General features: G+C 42.3%; 1 protein-coding gene across 5 annotated transcripts in view; it reads left to right on the top strand.

Annotated features, from left to right (window-relative positions):
• Positions 1–14599, top strand: part of kif13ba (kinesin family member 13Ba) — a 39623-nt gene extending 25024 nt beyond the window's left edge. For 2 of the 5 annotated variants that reach the window (XM_046405361.1, XM_046405278.1), the window contains exons 15-39: positions 194–324; positions 458–544; positions 748–938; positions 1046–1325; positions 1502–1664; positions 1765–1920; positions 2165–2314; positions 2725–2850; positions 3050–3223; positions 3328–3485; positions 3606–3738; positions 3905–4060; positions 4165–4264; positions 4359–4485; positions 4629–4684; positions 4774–4898; positions 4996–5271; positions 5373–5525; positions 5704–5781; positions 5880–5930; positions 6184–6340; positions 7096–7226; positions 7365–7424; positions 7781–8372; positions 8598–14599. In XM_046405361.1, the coding sequence (XP_046261317.1) occupies positions 194–324; positions 458–544; positions 748–938; positions 1046–1325; positions 1502–1664; positions 1765–1920; positions 2165–2314; positions 2725–2850; positions 3050–3223; positions 3328–3485; positions 3606–3738; positions 3905–4060; positions 4165–4264; positions 4359–4485; positions 4629–4684; positions 4774–4898; positions 4996–5271; positions 5373–5525; positions 5704–5781; positions 5880–5930; positions 6184–6340; positions 7096–7226; positions 7365–7424; positions 7781–8372; positions 8598–8803 (4017 nt within the window). In that variant the 3' untranslated portion in view covers positions 8804–14599. The remainder of the gene's footprint in view (positions 1–193; positions 325–457; positions 545–747; positions 939–1045; positions 1326–1501; positions 1665–1764; positions 1921–2164; positions 2315–2724; positions 2851–3049; positions 3224–3327; positions 3486–3605; positions 3739–3904; positions 4061–4164; positions 4265–4358; positions 4486–4628; positions 4685–4773; positions 4899–4995; positions 5272–5372; positions 5526–5703; positions 5782–5879; positions 5931–6183; positions 6341–7095; positions 7227–7364; positions 7425–7780; positions 8373–8597) is intronic. The other 3 variants (XM_046405625.1, XM_046405535.1, XM_046405446.1) reach the window with 3 other exon arrangements.
• Positions 14600–18307: the final 3708 nt, after the last annotated feature.

Here is an 18307-nt window from a genome sequence, read left to right as displayed (position 1 = left end):
TTCAAGAAGAAAACTGTCATAACAAGCTATTGCTTAATAAGGCAGGTCAAGACAGATAAAGTCAGATAAAGTAAATGAAGTTCATGGTAGTTGTTGTTATAATAAAATGGATTCTCTGCAAACTTAAATGTAGGTTGTACTCCAGTAATTCATCAGACACTTAACTAGTAATATCTTGAATGTTATATCGCAGGAACACACAAAGGTGGGCTCAGCAGACTCTCAGGACATCCAGCTGTGCGGAATGGGTATCCAGGCAGAGCACTGTGTCATCGATATTACTGCAGATGCTGCGGTCATCCTCACCCCCTACCGCAATGCTCGGTAAGGAACACCAACATCACAGGCTGAGTAAAGAGATCATGCAGCTGAATGGTGGCAGGGATAACAGCTGTATCACCACTGAAGACATCGTTATGTCCGTCCTAATGTCGTTGCTGTCTTTATTGTGTTATAGGACATGTGTAAATGGTTCTCCAGTAAGTAGTGGTCTGCAGCTTCACCACGGTGACCGAATCCTCTGGGGAAACAACCATTTCTTTAGGTAAGACTCCAAATGTCTGTATGCTGTTTGCTACTTTGTATACTCATGTTTTTTTCATACTTTTTCATACCCAGTTGTGTATCACAAATGTGGTTTTACAATAGGAATTATTAAAAATATTACCTCATGGCTAATTGGATTACAGCAAACTAACCACATGATACCAAAGATTACAGTGAATTAACTGGACGTGTTACTTAAAGGATCAACTTGCCTAAGCGGCGCTCTCGGGGAGCTGAAGGTGAGGAGGGAGAGGGTGACGCGATGAAGAACAGTGGCAGCAGTGAACAGTTGGATGCAGATGGTGACACAGGCAGCGAAGTGTCCAGTGAAGTCAGCTTCTCTTATGAGTTCGCCCAGACAGAGGTCATGATGAAGGCCCTGGGCAATAACGGTGAGTTTAAAATCTATATTCTGTGTAGCCGAACCAAAACTTAGTTTAGTGTCCACTGTTTGTTTGCTCTTATTTTTTTCCGAATCTTCTATCTTCTCTCCTGTTAGACCCCATGCAAGCAGTCCTCCAGTCTCTGGAGAGGCAGCATGAAGAGGAGAAGCGGTCTGCTCTGGAGCGACAGAGACAAATGTACGAACAGGAACTGCAGCAGCTCCGCAAGAAGCTGAACCCGGACCGTCTGTCCATAGGCCCGCCTGGAGGGCCAGCGTCTGGCCAGCAAGGTTCGGGACAGCAGTCTCACTACCGCAGCCTGGAGAGACTCAGTATGGGAGGGATGAGTCATTCAACCAGTGCTCAGAGCAGACTGAGGCAGTGGAGTGAGGACAGGTGGGAGTGTCAGTCTTTCTGTTAGCATGTATGTGAACCAGGAATAGAAATGCACACCGAATTAAGCTACTGGACTAGACTTTTTACTTCCGTTTGTTGTTTGTCAATTTGGATATGAATGCAATCTGAACACCTCCTCATTTCATTCTTCTCTGCCCCCTCCTTTCCTCCATCAGAGAGGTGGTGTTGGTGAGGAGTCTGCGGCGACTGAGAGAGCAGATAGTGAGGGCAAACCTCATGGTGCAAGAAGCCTGTTTCATTGCCGAAGAGCTGGAGCGACACACAGAGTACAGAGTCACTCTGCAGATCCCATCAGACAACCTCAATGCAAACCGCAAGGTCTCTCTCTCATGCACACACAAACATGTCGACATGCACAGACTCCCTGACATCTGTTTTTAGCAAAGCCAATTTTCTAAATACATCTGTGTGTGTATAGAGGGATGCAGTGCTCAGTGAACCAGCAATTCAGGTTCGACGTCGGTGCCGAGGGAAGCAGATCTGGAGTCTGGAGAAGATGGAGAACCGTCTGGTTGACATGAGAGAGCTGTACCAGGAGTGGCAGGACTACCATGCCCATCACCATGACAACCCTGTAAGTTAGCTTGAAAAATTTGCCATGCGAAGCCTAATCATGGTACCCGAGACAGCAGCGTGAGTAAACAGGAGTACACAAATACAGAAAACCACCACATTAACTATGTTACGAGAAATGAGGACATACCCTTTGGTTAGCTTATATAATCATAAAGCGTTGAGGCCGTTTTACCTAGAATGGTAAAACTCACATTTCAGTAAAACAAATTTGTATTGCATGTTCTCTTTTTTCCCTTGTTCAGGTGATGCGCTCATATTTCCGTCGAGCAGACCCATTCTTTGATGAGCAGGAAAACCACAGTCTGATAGGCGTTGCCAATGTCTTCCTTTCATGTCTCTTCTATGATGTGAAGCTGCAGTATGCTGTTCCCATCATCAACCAGAAGGGGGAGGTGGGCAGTCACAGACTTGTAATAATAGCATTGCTACATCTGGTTTTTAGAGCTTTTATTTGAATGTATAAACTTGGTGTATTGTGATCCTCTTTTGGGGTTTTTGAATTTCAGCAGCTGCTTATATTGACATTTACACTGTTTTTATAAAGCTGTGAATTTCTGGATCACCAAGGACAGCAGAGTGAAGGTCACACGGTGTTCTGATGATAATCATGTTGCTAGAATGCTTAAGTGTGATAGCCAAATACTAGAAAAGGCAGAATAAGGTAATTTCAACTGTAGTGGAGCTCCAAATGTTGGATAGGTAACTTTGAAGTAGGCTAACTTAACATTCACAGATACAGTTTTGAGGTATGATTGAGCTGTGAAATTTTTCTTCTTTTCTTCCCTCTCCTTCCTGTGATCAGGTGGCTGGGCGTCTTCACGTGGAAGTGGTGAGGGTTGGAGGGGGATTGGAGGACAACATGGCTGGGGGAGATGAATCCGACAACAACCAAGACACTGAAGTCCAGGATCGCAAACTGGTCTGCATGGTAAGATAGACAGATCATCAGAGACATATACCTTATCTCTGGTTTGGTCAGTAAAATCATTCCAAGGGCTTTGTTTTATAATTAAAGAAGCAACAATTTCTATCTGCTTTACTTTTCAGTTTCCTGTTAATTAAACAGACTTAGTAAGTTAATATCAGTGCAATTTTTTTTTGACTTTTGACTATTGTGTCTTCTGTAGATTAAGATTCTGCAGGCCACTGGTCTTCCCCAGTACCTGTCCAACTTCGTCTTCTGTCAGTATGCATTCTGGGACCAGCCAGAGCCAATCATTGTTGCTCCTGAAGTAGATCCATCATCCTCGTCACCCAGCACCAAGGACCCACACTGCATGGTGGTGTTTGACAGCTGCAAGGTGAGGCCTGGGAGGAAGGAGGTTCTGAATGTTATTTTTGTGTGATAGGTTAGAGGTCAGTTATAAGTTATTGGTATATGACTGAACATTATTTGGTACTGTAGGAACTGGCAGTGTCAGTAACAGAGGATTTCATCGAGTACCTGACAGAAGGAGCAGTTGCCATTGAGGTATATGGACACAGACAGGCTGATGCAGGGAGAAACCCTGCCCTGTGGGACCTCAGCATCATCCAGGCCAAAACACGCACACTACGAGACAGGTAGACGCTTGCACTCATCTCTGAGTCTTAGTCTTGTTTGTAAAACTAGCTTTCCAGTTGCTGATGAAAAGCCAGTGCACCACTGTTGCCCGAATATGCCAATAATGTTGTTTTTTGTAGATGGAGTGAGGTAACACGTCGCCTGGAGCTGTGGATTCAAATTCTTGAGATAAACGAGAACGGAGACTTTGTCCCAGTGGAAGTAGTTCCTGCTAAAGATGTGCGGACCGGGGGAATCTTCCAGCTTCGGCAGGTAGGGATTAGCCCTAACACTAACCACAGTTAATCTGTTCACAACAGGTGGAACTAGCAAATTTCAATAGAAGAGCCAACTTCTGAACATTCTAAATTTACTAAAAGCTAATGACCTGTCGTCTAAATGCATGTGTCGTGCTGCACCTTCTCTCCCTCATCTCAAGGGTCAGTCGAGGCGAATTCAGGTGGACGTGCGCTCAGTTCAGGACTCGGGCACCATGCCTCTGATAACAGAAATAGTGCTTGCAGTGTCAGTCGGTTGTGTGGAGATCAGAAACACCACAGCAAACGAGGAAGAAGATGAAATGGACAGTTACCAGGTAGACCAGTTTAATACATCTCAGTCTGCAATATGTTTCAATAAATTTTACTTTGACTTGAAATGAAGAATTTAACTATTAGCTAACTGGTTTGATGTGTATAGGAAAGAGACCTGGAGCGTTTGCGGAGGCAGTGGTTAGCCGCCCTCACCAAGAGACAGGAATACCTTGACCAGCACCTGCAGAGCCTGGTCAGCAAAGCAGGTAATGCACACGCACACACACACACACGTACTGTTTCTGTGACTCTCTGTAGCTATAGGAAGTGTTTAATGTTTGAGCCTTGTTGTGTGCACAGAAAAGACAGAGGATGACATGGAGAGGGAGGCCCAGCTGCTGGAGTGGCGCTTAACTCTGACAGAGGAGAGAAACGCTGTCATGGTGCCCTCTGCTGGCAGTGGCATTCCTGGAGCACCTGCTGAATGGTATGACACATGACAGGGTGTGTGTGTGTGTGTGTGTGTGTGCACGTTTCTGATTTGATTTATTTGATGTTTTTTTGTGATTGCCTCAACTTATAGATAAATATATATATTAATCACTGTGTCTATGTCACATTTGGTCACAGGGTTCCTCTGCCAGGCATGGAGACTCATATTCCTGTTGTCTTCCTAAACCTCAAACGTACGTCAGTTTTTTTGCTGAATAATATGTGCTCCCTCACGTTTTTCTGCTTGCAGGTTGATTTACAATGTTTTCTGTTGGTTTCTCAGCTGATGACCTCAGTTCTCAAGACCAGTTTGAGGTTCCTGACGCCGGAGGTTGGGATGCCACTCTGAGTGGAGAGGATGAGGATGACTTCTTTGACCTACAGATCGTCAAGCACTATGATGGAGAGGTGAGGATAGACCTACCTGAGGCACTTTATTAAGGAACTCATGGAGTCCATTTGAGGGCCTGTTTCATTAGCTGGTTGTGTTTGTCTAAACCTGAAGGTGAAAGCAGAGGCATCGTGGGACTCTACCGTCCATGAGTGTCCCCAGCTTAGCCGTGGAGGAGCGTGGCCGGAGCAGCGGGTGTACCTGACGGTTCGAGTGGTGGTCCAGCTTAGCCACCCTGCTGACATGCAGCTGGTCCTGAGAAAAAGGATCTGCGTCAATGTTAACCCAGGTCGCCAGGGCTTTGCCCACAACTTTCTCAGAAGGATGTCCACCCGCAGCACCATACCTGGCTGTGGGGTCACTTTTGAGGTGGTCTCCAACATCCCCGGGGTAAAGGCTAAGAGAAAATATCAGGCATTTAGTGTTTAACTGAAGAACATCTAATCAGTGAAGCTTATAAAACACATTTTTATGATGTTTTGTCCCATCAGGACGCCCCTGGTTCAGAAGACAGGGAAATGCTCGCCCGGCTTGCTGCCAGCGCACACAACAGTCAATCAGCTGATGATGAGGCTGCAATTGAGAAATACCTCCGCAGTGTCCTTAGTCTGGAGAACATCCTGACTCTGGATAGGCTCAGACAGGTAGATGGGAAAACTGGTCGGGATATAGAGAGTGTCGGACAGATAGAAAGCCAATCCACGTGGTGTTTTAACTCACACAGCAACCTGAAAGATATGTGGCTTTCAAGGATTCGTTCGTTCGTTTTTCACTTTTTACTTAATCTTTTTTTTTTTGTGTGTGTGTGTGTGTGTGTTTTAGGAAGTCGCAGTGAAAGAGCAACTGACAAACAGAGGGAGGAGCAACAGACGTAGCCTCAGTTCCCCCTCTGTCCACAGGGTAAAACACGAATACAGTGCCATTATACTGTACACTATATCCCAATATAATGTGGTGTCTCTCATTGCATGCTCTGTCTGTTCTCTGTCCATGTTTAGCTGTCTGGAAGTAGACAAGACCTGTCCACGACCTGCCTGCTGGATGACAAGGTAACACACACCTTTTGAGTTCAAATACCGGTACTTTTTAAGTATTTGTGGATCCAGCAGCAATCTTGAGTGTGATTAAGCTAAATACCTACCTGCCACAAAGTGTTTAAAGTAGCAAATGTGTGACTTGAGTAAATTAAATGTCATGTCTCGATCTGTTCATACGAGACATGTGGTATTATATGTTGCATGCATATCATATACATATTTCATTGTTTTCAAACCAGTGTCCTTCTGTCTGTCTGTTTGTCAGGGTCGATGGGAGAGTCAGCAGGATATCTTCATGCCCTCTCAGTTTCATCGCACCCTCCCCAGGCCTGCCTCTTCCCCGTCCACCTACTCCACTTCCCCTTCCTCATCCCCAACTCCTTTCGGCATGACACCCCCACAGAACCAGGAACCAGAGCAAGGTAAACCTCCTGTCTTTCTCCTTTCTCTTCTCTTCTATACCATAAGTTTCTTGCCACTTTTCCTCTTTACTCCCAACTCTTGCTCTCCTACGAGTTCTTTCATCCTCAAACTGGTTTTTCCTGCTAAATGTGGATCTTCATCTCTCTCTCTTTTTGATGTACTGCCATCCATGACACAGTCCCTTATGTCATTGTTTACATTGTTAAATGCTGGGTACCCACTCCATTTTCCTCCTACTTTTGCAGCAAAAATTATGTGTAATAGTTCTCTTCCTATCTGTTCCTTTTGGTCTTGCTCACATCCATTTCTGTAACCTGCTTTGTCTAACGCGGTGTGAACTTCTCATATTCTTGACCAGATCTTTTCAGTGGCTGATCAATCTGAATATTTCTCTGTCTCATAGTGATTTCCTGCTCATTTCAAAATGCTTTTAATTTATTAATTCTGTTCACAACATGACAGAATTAATTTTGTTTCATTTTTGTTTTTATTTTTCACAGTTCAGTGATTAGAATGTTTTTGATCACATGTAATAGCTAAATCAATCACCTGTGTATCATTGTGTCTTATGGCCAGCTGATGTCTTCTGTCTGTCAATGTGTTGGGGTTTTTGCCATTTCCTGGACTTGCTTTCAACTTCCTCTCTTAATCTTTCACACCTCCTTTACCTTCCACACCTGCTCATCTTTCCTTGCTTCCTTCCTCTCTCCTGCCTCCTCCTCCTCCTCTCTCACTTCTCCACCCCCTCCCCCAGGTCGTTCAGGACTTGCTGCCTCTTATCTTTCAGTTAAGGCGCTGGTTCCCCAGATGCCCAAATTGCTCAAGTCTTTGTTTCCAGCACGAGATGAAAAGAAGGAGCTGAGACCTTCGCCACACAACCAACAGGTCAGCATTGACAGTTTACTAGAGCTCAGTGTACTAACCAGTAGTACATTTGTGCCAAACTGGCAATTACATTTTAAGATCTGGTAGCGAGGCAGGTGTTCTTGTTTCCTTTTCATGACCTTGTTCATTTTTACCCAGCAGCATGTTCCTCGCATCATGACATCAGGAGGGGATGACAGCCGAGTCAAGGCTGAGACGGTGAGAATGCGTCCATGTCCACCTCCGACCTTGTTTTTTTTTTTTTATTTATTGTTTCTGCAAACTGCAGTACCATACATGTATGTGTACATCATGTTACATCATATGTTTAGCCCAGAGAAACTGTTGTGCAGTAGACGAGAATGTGGTTCCAGATGTCTAAGGAAAGCATAGGCTGATAATGCAAATGGTCCTTCATCATGTCTTTGTGCTGCACATCGCAGGCCCTAGACTTCATTTTTGGAAAACTTGATTATTATTGCTCTTTGATTATTTTTGATCGCTTTGTTGTTTTGCCTTGTCTGCATGCTCTCATCTGTCCCTCCGTTCCTGTGGCAACTGTCGGTGTCCTGTAGACTGCTATTCTACGGCCCTCAACCAAAGACAGACGGGCAGAATTCTCAGAAGTCCCTCCTCTTCCTGTGCATGACCCGCATGACACTACCCCCCTCAGCCCCCTCAGCCAGTCATCAAGCGGCTACTTCTCCAGTAGTGTCTCAACAGTTACCCTGTCTGACGTCCTCCAACCCTCCTCCTCGTCTTCCTCCCTCCTGGCTGCTGAGACTGCGTTACCCACAAATCTTCAGCAGCAGGGCGCTGACAGGAACGATGTTGTGACCTCTTCTTCTCAGTGCGGTGCCAAGATGGCTGTTGTTGATGCTCCAAACGGTTCCCACAGCTCAGCCAATCACAACAATGTCAGTGCGGAAAACTCTGTTTCTGAACGCAAGCTGGTCAACTCAGGAGAAGGAGGAAGTGAAGGCTTTGAGAGGCTGGAGATATTTGTGGATGATGAAGAGCGCAGCCAAGACAACGTGCTGCCCGACTGGCTTACGGAAGGAGCGTATGTTACAGTAGGGAACAATAAGGCCGGGACAGTGCGCTACGTAGGAGCGACTCAGTTTGCTGAAGGAGTGTGGGTGGGGGTGGAGCTGGACAGCCCTGTAGGTAGGTACACAGCTAAAAAGGGTCATTCCAAAATGATACAAATACATGCGGAAGCACTTCCTCAAGCATTATATTTTGTCAGATTAAAAAAAAAAACTGTTTTCATTTAAAGCAGTAACCTTGTGCACTACGGACAGTGTAGTACAGTACAGTACAGTACAGCGCAGTGCAGTGCTGAATGACAACTAGTTGGTGGTGATTACCTTCTTTATTTACTTCTTCCAGGTAAGAATGACGGTTCAGTCGGAGGTCATCGGTATTTCCACTGTAAACCGGGTTACGGGGTGCTGGTTCGCCCAGGTCGGTTGTCCTCACGCGATCGGACCACTCGGTGCATGGGAGAGTTCGCCCCTCCTGCCCACGTCCCTGTCCTGCGAGGAGAAGGCTTTGTTGCCCGCCGGGGGGAGAACCGCAAGTCCTGGAGCAGTTGAGACAGGGAAACCAGGAGCTGGATGGGAGAGATGAACTCCCCACTGTCCTCCTCCTCCTCCCCCCAGCTATGCAGCGCTCTCATACATCAGAACTGACATACTGCCTACCCTCATATAATTTGAAGCTACATTCACTACATCCATTCACAGGTAATGGATATGAATAGAAGACAGTGAAGGTTTAGAACGAACACAAGTAAGACTATGCAGAGTATGTAGGAGTCCACAGAAGGACTGTTATCATGTGGGAATAATGCTGAATGAATGGCAGTTAGTGGGAAGACTGCCGGGGATGACTGCACGACAGTGCAGACTTTGTTTTATTTGGAGTGTCGGAGCTCTGCAGGGGTTTGATTGGACGATGCAGACTGGATGATTTGCCTCAGAGATGCTTTCTGAGCTGATATACAGGGATGCGAACTAGTCACATTTTTGACAGGCACTTTTTAGCTTTTCCTGCCAATATATTTTATCAATCAGCCAGTATCCAATTGGATGCTCACTGATTGATAATGAGAGATTAGTATTAGTTCTCAGTAGTCATAACTAGGTGATCGATCAGAAAGCACTGTATGGGCTTTCTGATATGTAACGATATACTTGTGACAAGATGAAAACACTTTCTATTTGGATAATATTAAATTGTCTCTTAGTATGTCTTCTTTTCCCTTTGTGCCTCACTATAATATGTGCTTTGGCTTCTTTCTAAATGAAGAAATGGATCAAATTAGATTTTTAAAATTTTGAGTTCTGAGTGGCATAAAGATAAGCCAGTCATGCAGTGACCTGATGTTTGCATCCCTGGATATGATGTCTCTACCAGATAGTCTTGAGACTCTGTCCCAGAATCATGTGCTCCAGCTGCCACTCCCCTGAACTCTGTACGTCTACAAACAAGACACTTTGACTCATTATTTGAGACATGTCTCCTCCTGGATTCCCTCTCCTTTCTTTTGAAGATAGATCTTCCTCTAATATGTGCCTTCACCATGGCTTGATTTGCTTTTGTTTTTCTTTCTATTTAATTTCTGTCAGCCGTGTTTGTGTTTAAGAGAATGCCTTGAGCTAAGTGTGAGGTGATCTCAGGGACTGCAGAGGGGAAAGGACATGGAGGGCCGTGTGTGTGTGTGTGTGCGCGCGCCCGCGTGTGTTTGTAAATGTTGTACAGCGTTGCCAAGTGTGCACAAATAAGTTCATATTGTCGTAGTCGTGTTGATGTTGAAGATTACATGTGATTACATGTGTAAAGTGGGAGAAGTCGTGTCCTTGTAGGACAAAGCCACTACGGGAGCAAGTCGTTTGTACTGGGAGGCTTTAAACGTTGATTTTGCACTGGAGACAGTGCATAAGAAGCATCTGTATGTGAGCAGGACGTGTCTGTGGTCGTGGCACAGTGAGATAGAAAGATAGACGAGTATAAATGGATTCCAAAAATCAACTAGTGATGTGAAAATGGTTCATGATGACCTTAAACTAGAAATTGTTCTCTGGATAGGCAGTCTGAACGTCTGATTGTGAAGCAGATTTGCTGGTTATTTGCTGTCTGACTTTGCGGACCCCAGGAGGCGCAGTCTAGAGTAGTACTTTGGCAAGTGTATGTGTTGAGGAAAAGAAAGTGAGAGGGACATGCAGATGTTTGGCTGGGTGTTTCACACTTGGGAAGAGAATCAGTTTGCTACTATGCATTTGATCCATTTTAAAAGAGTTTTTATCTTTTGTCTCTAAATGACACAACTGGGAGAAGGAGCTATACATTTTGTATACAACACAAGAGCAGTTCTGACTGATTGAACATAACTGCCATGTCTGTTTAAGAAAATACAAAATAATGTGGCAGACTGGGATTTATTTATTTTTTTTAATTGAACATCACATTCCAGAGGGACCTGGACATTTTACAGTGACCTTATTCTTTGTGCATGAATTAATGGGAAAACATTAGCAGTACACCACAGCACTCTTTCATACCTTGTTTACCATCAATTCACGAAGCATGTCGACAGAGAGTTAAAGGTGCACTCTACACATGAAGGTCAGTGTTTTCGTCAGCCTGTGTTGTATAATTTATTCTGTGGCCCTGGAGGGAGCTTCATAAAATCGGAGAAAGTTGCTACGGGGAGACTACAAATTTAGAACCATAAGGCCGTGTTACAAACAGGGCACAGGAACATATATCACATGGGGGATGGTCTACAAAAAAATATAGAGAGAGAGTTGCATTGTGGGAGATGTTTTTCAAATCATTCTTCTTTTTTTTTTTTTAATCTGTCTCTCACAAGCTTCCTAACATTGTAGAATCACTGTACTAAATTGTAGGAGCAGCCCTTGTATAAACTAGACTGAGGTCAGAGTAAAGTGTTTGAGTCATCCTGAACTGAGTGATGCTGTCTCACCAAGTGAGCAATAGGCACGTGCTGGTGGTGGATGAGGGACAAGTAGCACTCTCATTTACAAACAGCTGGGCTACGTTAATATCCTGATGATGACAGACCTGAATATGCCAGCTGACATGTTATTGATGTCCAGTGTAAGCTGTTTCTACGGTTACATTCAATCTTTCCCTATATACTGAGAATCTATATGTATTTCTGATGAAATGATCTGACGATACACGTCTACAAATACATTATATGGAATACTACGTGCATGTCAGTGCATTCAGTATGTCCAAACACTATTATCTTCCTGATACAATATGTTTTTCCATTGTTTTTATCAAGCGCCTTCTTACTTTGAGAGGCATGAATTAACTATTTATATTTAAATGCTTGTACACATGCATTTATCGCATGAAAATTGATAAAAATGTTTTTTTATGAATATTGCACAAATAATTTCATGAAAATTGCTGCTATTAGCATTGTAAATTTACTTGTAAATGGATCAGTTGATTTATCTAACACACGCTGTCTCTTACTGGATACTAGATTGGAATTCAGTAGTTTGTTTTTAATCCCAGATGGAGAAACTACAGTCAGCGATTTGGTTCAGTGGCCAACATGTTTTTAATACGAAGCAGCACAATTCCTAAAAATGAGGCACTTTGGGATGTGAGCCTTGAAGAAGATGTGGGAGTAAAGGTTTGAATATTTTCTAGGTGAAAAATCACTCCATTCTTTCTTTTGGATTTTGTTTTTTTTTTTTTGAAGAAGAAGAAGAAGAAGAAGCTGAAGTAGCAACAAGGAGACGATGTAGTCTGTAGTTATTATCTGTGTATTTATTACCTGGCCTTAAAGCCCAGGGTCCTCTGATCAGATTCTGTAGGTGGCTGTGTGGCATGTTGTTGGTTGGCAAGTTGTGAAGTGGTTTGTAGGTTGGACTCTTATGTGGTTGGTTGTTATGATTATTGTGGTTTATAACAGTTAAGTGGTAATGAAGGAAAGGAGTAAAGTTTTTTTTTTTGTGTGAGTGTGTAAATGTTGGGTGGCTTTGATCCAGTTGTGTCTGCGAGTTCTCTCTGAGATGGGAAATCACCACCAGCTGCCACTTTACTTATTTAACTTGAGGCTTCAGCTGAGAGCAAACCTTCACCCTCCCCCGCTCTCTTGATACATTTAATATTCCACTCTCTGTGGCCGGTGAGCTTTCCCATCCTGGTCTTTGCTCGGGCCACTGCTAAAGGGGTTTGAGATCACTTCAGGCTTCTGGATGTCCCTGTATGTTACTGTGCCTCAGAAATCTCCATGTATCTTTCACACACTGTTCTCATATCAACTCTGCAACTCATTTGCACAGACGTGTCCAGAGGGAATCAAAGAGTTCATTTCTGGAACACATTTATGTGGAGGAAGAAAATCCAACCTTATTTCTTTCTTTCGTTCTTTCTTTCTTTTTTTTTTTTTTTTGATCCAATGTTCTCAGTTGTTGTGTTCTTTTAAATTGTACTGAAATTGTTTTAACTCTCTGTTTTCATTATTTTTTCTGGAGCAGAAATCTTCAGCTGTATCCCTTCATTCACTGCTCAACTACAAAATTGTTTAAATGGGGAGCTGTTATTTTACACGACAGCATAGCTAAGCTCAAACATGGTAGCAGTAAATGACTTTGTGGTTTGTTTTTTTCTCTTCCAGTACACATCCTCCTCTGTAACTGTCCACGCAGATCACAGCATCATAGATGCTGCACCTAGACAGGGTGTAGCTCATGGGCTGCCCGATGCACATGATCCAACAAAGAGCAATTTCAATAAGGAATTGTAAAAAGAGAGAAGTAGCATTAGTATTAACTGTTTTGTGCCGAAACCGACCGCATCAACCACAAGATCCACATTCAGTTCTATTCTTGTTGATGTGATTTGTGTCCAGTCATGGTTAGACTGATTATTGAACTGTACGAGTCTTCAGCCAATCAGAATGATTTTAAAAAAAAAATGTTGCTCCCTCTTCTTGTCTTAAGAGCTTTTGTTTTGTTTAGAACTGGTCCCATATCTTTCCTGTAGCTCTGTACTAACTGTGGGATCAGTGGTCTGGTGCAACATGTCTCCCGCCTTGAAGTGGCCTTCAATCCGGAACCAGACCGGTTTTAGCAGGAACAATCCCAGCTCTCTAACTGTACATGCTTTACTATAACCCCTCAGTGTACTGAGCTCAAGAATCATTCCAAAACCATACTGGCAAGACATTCAAATATTCCCTTTTTTTTTTTTTCTTAAAAGGAGTTAAGTTCATCTGATTACATCAGCCCCATTTAGGAGGTAACAGATAGTCGTCAGGTTATAACAACATCAAAGGAATTTTGGAGTGAAGCACTAGTATAACAGATTTACTGGAGGGAATGTCGTTGTGTTGCCCCCTGGTGGCTGCTGACACACTGAGAGAAGGACCTGACCTCCACACAGGGAATTTTTATGCTCAACCAGAAAATCCTTAAAAATCAGTGAATTTACAACCCACCACTGCTCTACAGCTTCTGTCTACATGGAGTCATTCCACACTAACACACGCGTACAACTTGTTCACCTTTTTTACTACCTCTTTCTCGCCTGTTCAGAGAGTTTTGCCAACTTCTACCCTGAGGCCTTTTAACTGGCAGATTTGTACCTGGTTCACAGCTGAGCTGACTGCATCCAGTTCACTTTCTGTGTGTTCTCAAATATTGAAATAACCCACAAGCAATACTTGGTTGTCAGGTGATGCCGCTGCATTGCATTTTGTTTTGAGGGTTTTTTTTTTGCAGTTTTTGGCAATGACCCGTAATTTCTACAGCTGGCTCAGCTTTTCCAGGAAAATGAAGACAATTTCTCCTCTGGGTGCATTTTAAAGGCAGTTGGTATCAATACCATGTTGCATTAAAACTTCCTAGGTACCAGCAGCTATATTTACCTGAGCTGTGTAATAATGGAAGGCTAACAGGAACTTCTGGAGAGGATTTGGTGCTTGCTGAGTCAGGTAGTCAGTTAGTAGAACCTGGTTACTCCTGCAAAACAGCCCCTCCGGTCCCTGTTACCTTTCACACATTCAGCTGAAGAAAAATTTTAATAATTCAACATGGCTCTAATATGGCCTCTGCCTGGTCGACAGTATTACTATATCATTCTAACTAGTCATTATCAGTTGTTTGTTGCTACTGTTGATTCTGTGGTGCGGGTTTGTCTTGATGTATCATTTGTATGTGCGAGTGCACCGTTGGTTGGTGGTTGTTCTGGTTGTGTATGTACCGGTATGTGTATATACTGTATGCGCATATAAGACTTATAAAAAGAAAAATCTGAGCACAAGTTTGGGTTTGATTAATTTAATTCTTTTATGTAATTCTATGCTGCAATCCAAAGAATAAACATGTACTATAATACATTTATAATTCTCTTTTTTTTTTTTTTTTAATCATCTGAACCGTAATCTGGTAAGAAGAAATAAAATGAGGAAGATTAACAGAGTATTTGTTCTTCATTTGTACTAAACTCATCTAATGTTTAAAGAAATGTGCACTGATAGAACATGTAGCAAAAACTGGCAACTGATGTGAGCTGCTGTTAATTTATTTTTTTGTTGTACATTGGTAAAATATACAACATTATATTGTGTGCTGAGATAATAACATTTCTTAAAGTAAACCTGGTTGGTCCAACTCATAAATGGACAACACCGGAACGAAACAGTCCCAACTCAAGGGCCGATCTTTAAACTTTACTGCTTGATCTTTACCAACAGGTGAAGTTTGCTCAGTTGTCATAAAAAGAAGTTATGCCAGTGAATGGAGCTGGCTCAGGTCTACGCTGAACGTCAAAGCTTCAGCCATTTATTATATATACTGATAAATGACTGAGTGTATTTTTGCTTTAAAAGTGTCATTTCCATGAACAGTTTACCCTGCACTCCCATCCCTGGCTGTGTTAGTGCCTTACTTTACTTATACACACACACACACACATTGACATACAGACAGAAAACACACCAAGTGGACTCTGATCAGTTTTTATTCCCTTGTAAATAGAATATCAATAAAAACACACCTTAAAAATAACAAATAAGGTTTATCCAACAGATGAAAAAGTAACAAAAGGCATATGTAGATTTTCTACATAGCGATTACAGAACAGTCTACTGTCCAAAAAAGGCACTAAATCCTGAAATAGATAAAAACGAGAGGGGATAAAAATCAATTCAAACTGATAACAAACATCCTGCTGAGGTTTATTTTTCATTCTGTAGATAATTATTGAAGAGTTTATTGCCAAAAAGAAATGGTAACTGCTCAGAAGTTTCAAAAAATCCTTTTTACATGACTGAAAATGTTTGAACCAGATGTTTTTTGTTTTTTTAACGTAGTATTTACAGTCATTGGCTGATTAAAAGAGAACATTGAGAATGGAACAGCTACCCTTTATGTTGAATACATGACTGTCAAAGTTTTCCAGCTCAACAGAAAGAGAATGTTGGAATATAACCCTTCAAGTCATACTGCATCTCATGTATTGACCAGATTGACTACAGTATGAGACAGACAGGAGCACTGAGTCCTGAGGCATGAACTGACTGAAAACCACACTGACACCAGATCCCCTGTGCTTTTTCTTTGTTCACGCAGCAGACCTCAGATCAGAATGAGATCCTCTACTGATGGGCCCCATTAATGCCCTCATCATTAATGTGCCAGTGGAAGTATCCACAATCCTATCAGGATTCAAGTCGGTGCCATCAGCTGCTTTGGTCTTGTGAGGAACCGGTGAAGGAAGCTCATCCTTTAAACAAAACAGTACAGCCAGGCAACAGGGCACTGAAGGCAGATATTAGCTTATGAAAGGTCAACATACTGCTGTCAGACACAAAGTGCACATGGGTAGCTGACACAGTGCTGAATATAACATGTCATTCATGGGAAAACTAGTATGATAACTTTGACTTATTATGCATTTCAAGTTAATTATTATATGAATACACACTTTCTGGCACTGACTTTTTTTTTTTTTTTAAATAAAAATACAGCTAATATAGGATCAAGAACTGAAAGCAGTTTTTTTTTGTTTCTTATTTGAATTTGTTTTACTTTCAGTCTTTTGGGCTGAAATGAATAAAAATGACACTAATAAACTACTCTTTCATTTCATATCAAGTTGCAGCTTCACAACACCAAAGTACAACTTCATGGGAAGGCTGTGAGGCAGCAACTGAACAGACTTAAAACCCTGAAATAATCTCAAAAGCATGTTGTCTTCAATGAATCCACAGATTCACTTCAGAAAGTTTTCTGCTTAGCAGATTTTAAAGAAAACGAAAAATATTTTCTAACCCTTAGTAGGATAGTATATTTTGATAGGTTGGTGTAAATAATTCAAACAACTGACAAAAAGCTACATAACTGACTATTGATGTCTGAGTTTTACAAAAGCTTAAAGCAAAGACACCCAGGACAGCTCTGCTGCCATACATTAAAGAGACATTCCACCACAAAATGTGAAAATTCTCTCAGACATTCAGTCTGAAACCAGCACTGACAAGTTGTGTTAGTACTCCACCATAATGAGGGGGAAGATATTTTAGAAGATTTAAGTATTTTACGGATTCTGGTGAAGGCAGGCGCAAATTATGAATGAATGAATTGTTTTTTGAAGTGGAATTTCCCTTTACTTTCAAACGTAATATTCATTGGCTTGAGTTCGGGAAGGAGTTTCCCTTTTTAAAAAAAAAAAAAGACGCTGAAAATTCAGTTGTGCAGACCAGCCAGTGAACCATCTGTACAGCCTCATCACAGTTTAGAGTCAGCCTCCTGTGAATATATCAGCTCTACACTTCCTTGTACTCTCGAATGTCTAAAACTGTGATTCACACTGAAGCAGCTGTGGAGGAACCTGTGGGGTGTAGCTTATAGCTGTGGCAGAGTAAAGTGAGGTATTTGTGTCGAGTTTGTAACTCTGAACTAGTAGCTTAGCCTGTAAAGCACCTGGTGAATAACAATGATGAACTGATCTGAATAAAGCCACTGTAGTGCTGGCTGTCACAGAACATCACATGTTTAGCTTTCTTGCATTAGTTCTGATACAGTCAAGTATGTGCAGCCATTGCAGAAAGCCCTATTCAAGCACTGATCTAAAACCCATACTGTATATCCCACGTGCTGAACAAAATCTGTAACATTACTGACATGATTCAACACAACTGGATCACTCCGGTTTTATTTACTTTTTGACAAGCGAGGGAGCGTTAGTGTCACTAGCACGCTAACTTTTGTGTTGTCTTAATTAGAACGTGATCAATTAATGTTATATTCGCATTACAACTGAGTCAGATATCAGTGTGTAATATGAAAGCAGTCCATTGTAGGGGTGAACCCACAGACAATTATAATCCAGCTATGTAGTTCCTCTCATCGTTTCAGACAACTATTTTGGTTTTCTAGTCCACAGACTCCACTCTCAGCAACTTGGTGTCCCTCCTGATCAGACCATCTCCAAAGAGAAAACAAACTAGGCTAGCAACAAGCTAGCGAATCCAGAGGGACTTCTAGCAGATGAAGGGCTAGGTATTTACCTCAGCGGAGTTCAAAGAGAGCAAATACTGAACTTGAAGGACAATGAAGGACAAATCTGAAAGCCAGATTCAGATTGGCCCGTTCATGCTGCAGTGTCTTAGTGTCCTCCACTGCCAGCACTGTGTGTACAGCTTGTGACAAAAAAATACTGTGATTGTTGCTTAAAGATACAGAGCACATCTGACTGAATTCACGAACAAAAAACTGATTTAAAGAATCCCTTGTGGAGATTAAAATGAATACAGAAACCAGTTGGGCTTCTACAATGGCTGCACATGGTTTGATCAAACGTGTGTGTTTTGCTGCGGTTGTTTAAGGAGAATCCTGCCTACTTACGAAATGCTTAACTATTAGCTTCCATGGAAAACATCAGTTTCCCAGTTATTTTATTTTCCTTTTCTTACTGCCCCTCTGGTCTGTCATTCACACTGATCAATGAAATGCTTTAACAGCAAGGACTCTAAGCACCATGGTATTGATCCGTTAAAGTGTCATTTAAAATGAATGTCAATTTAAACTTGACAGCATGTGTTTAGA

This window comes from Scatophagus argus, chromosome 1, assembly GCF_020382885.2.
Source record: "Scatophagus argus isolate fScaArg1 chromosome 1, fScaArg1.pri, whole genome shotgun sequence".
In the NCBI taxonomy this organism is placed as follows: domain Eukaryota; kingdom Metazoa; phylum Chordata; class Actinopteri; family Scatophagidae; genus Scatophagus; species Scatophagus argus.
Note: the sequence above shows the minus strand (reverse complement) of the source record. Positions and strands in the feature narration are given on the sequence as shown.